This window comes from Sardina pilchardus, chromosome 22 (assembly GCF_963854185.1).
Source record: "Sardina pilchardus chromosome 22, fSarPil1.1, whole genome shotgun sequence".
Lineage (NCBI taxonomy): Eukaryota > Metazoa > Chordata > Actinopteri > Clupeiformes > Clupeidae > Sardina > Sardina pilchardus.
Genome location: NC_085015.1, coordinates 17,270,890 through 17,272,441, shown reverse-complemented (window position 1 = coordinate 17,272,441; position 1,552 = coordinate 17,270,890). Strand labels below are relative to the sequence as shown.

Sequence of the window (1,552 nt, the reverse complement as noted above, 5' to 3'; positions counted from 1 at the left end):
GTCATCTGTAATTCACACACACACACACACACACACGCACACACACACACACACACACACAGCCACACACACACACACACACACACACACACACACACACGCATGCACGCATGCATACACACAGACACACTCGTGTTGCATGTTAACCCTCAACTGCATTATGTCCATCTAGGTGACGTCAGTTTATAGAATATATTCAGTTGTCCATTTAAGTACGTGTGCACCCATCCACGCACACACATATACGCACACACACATACGCACACACACACACACACACACACACACACACACACACCTCACATAGACACACAGACACACACACACACACACACACACACACACACACACAAGCTCCACTCTCCTCACACAGACACACACACACACACACACACACACATTGCATGTCAAGACTCAACCACAGAGTCACTCTCTCTCGTCCCACTTAAAACCGAGCGACTGACTCACCTTGTCGGATGGAGACAAATCTGCCGTTGGCCGCCTGCAGCACCACCTGCGGGTGGCTCTCCTCCAGGTCGAAGAGCTCGTCCTTGCCCGGCTTGGAGCAGCGGCCGGAGCGCAGGGTGCCCGTGGGCCCCATGGGCGTCAGGTACTTGCCCTCGCAGTCCTTGAAGGCCAGCTTGCCCGCCTTGAACTCCAGCGTGTAGCCGGTGGCGCGGCCGTTCTCCGCCGACAGCTTGCCGTCGTTGCCCAGGAAGCGGCTGTCGCTGGTCTGGAGGCAGTACTTGCCGTCCAGGTAGACGAGGGTCAGGAGGGCGTCCACCCCCCACGGGATGTTGCTGTCCACGGCCACCTCGCCCTCGGGGCCCGACAGGTGCGCGTAGCGCTTGCGGGCGACGCTGAGCAGGTTGGCCTGCGGGTGGAGCGCCAGGTGCACGGCCCAGAGCTCGCGCTCGCCCACCGCCTGGGCGAAGCAGGACAGCTGGTCGTGGGCGCCGCCGAAGAAGCGCAGGTGCGGCTCGGACTGGAGCGCCCAGCGGCCGTCGGACCGCGCCGCGATCAGGAAGCGGGTGTCGGCCGCCGCCTCGCGCGACTCCGCCTCGCACGTCACGCGGCCGTGCACGTCGGCCGCCAGGTAGCGGCCCAGGTGCGAGCGCAGGTAGATGACCTGCGCGTCCAGCTCGTCCTGCTCCAGCGTCCAGCGCTGCTTGCGCTTCAGGCTGGGCGCCGAGGCGTTCACCTTGAAGCCGAAGGCCTCGGCCGTCAGGTAGCGGCCCTCGTGGTTGATCAGGCCGAACTGCAGCTTCAGCGGCTTGTTCCCGTTGGTGGGCATGGCGGCGGCGATGGCGGTCTCTCGCGGAACGACTCGCGTCCCCTCCTAGAGGACTCGGGGAAGGCTCGGACGGAGGGTGGGGGGGTGGGGAGAGGAGGATGAAGTAGTAGTGGTGGTGGTGGTAGTGGTGATTGATGGGTGGATGAAGGGAAAAAAAGAGAGGGATAGAGAGAGAGAGAGAAAAGGAGGGGTGGAAACAGAGATTGAATCAAGATAATAATAAAAAATAAAAAAAACTCAAGCAGTCCGTTGGGTCCT

General features: G+C 60.9%; 1 protein-coding gene across 1 annotated transcript in view; it reads right to left on the bottom strand.

Annotated features, from left to right (window-relative positions):
* fscn2b (fascin actin-bundling protein 2b, retinal) overlaps positions 1-1,294 on the bottom strand; it is an 18,511-nt gene extending 17,217 nt beyond the window's left edge. Inside the window, exon 1 of the mRNA XM_062527107.1 lies at positions 469-1,294. Within this exon, the coding sequence (XP_062383091.1) occupies positions 469-1,294 (826 nt within the window). The remainder of the gene's footprint in view (positions 1-468) is intronic.
* Between the last annotated feature and the right edge of the window lie 258 nt (positions 1,295-1,552).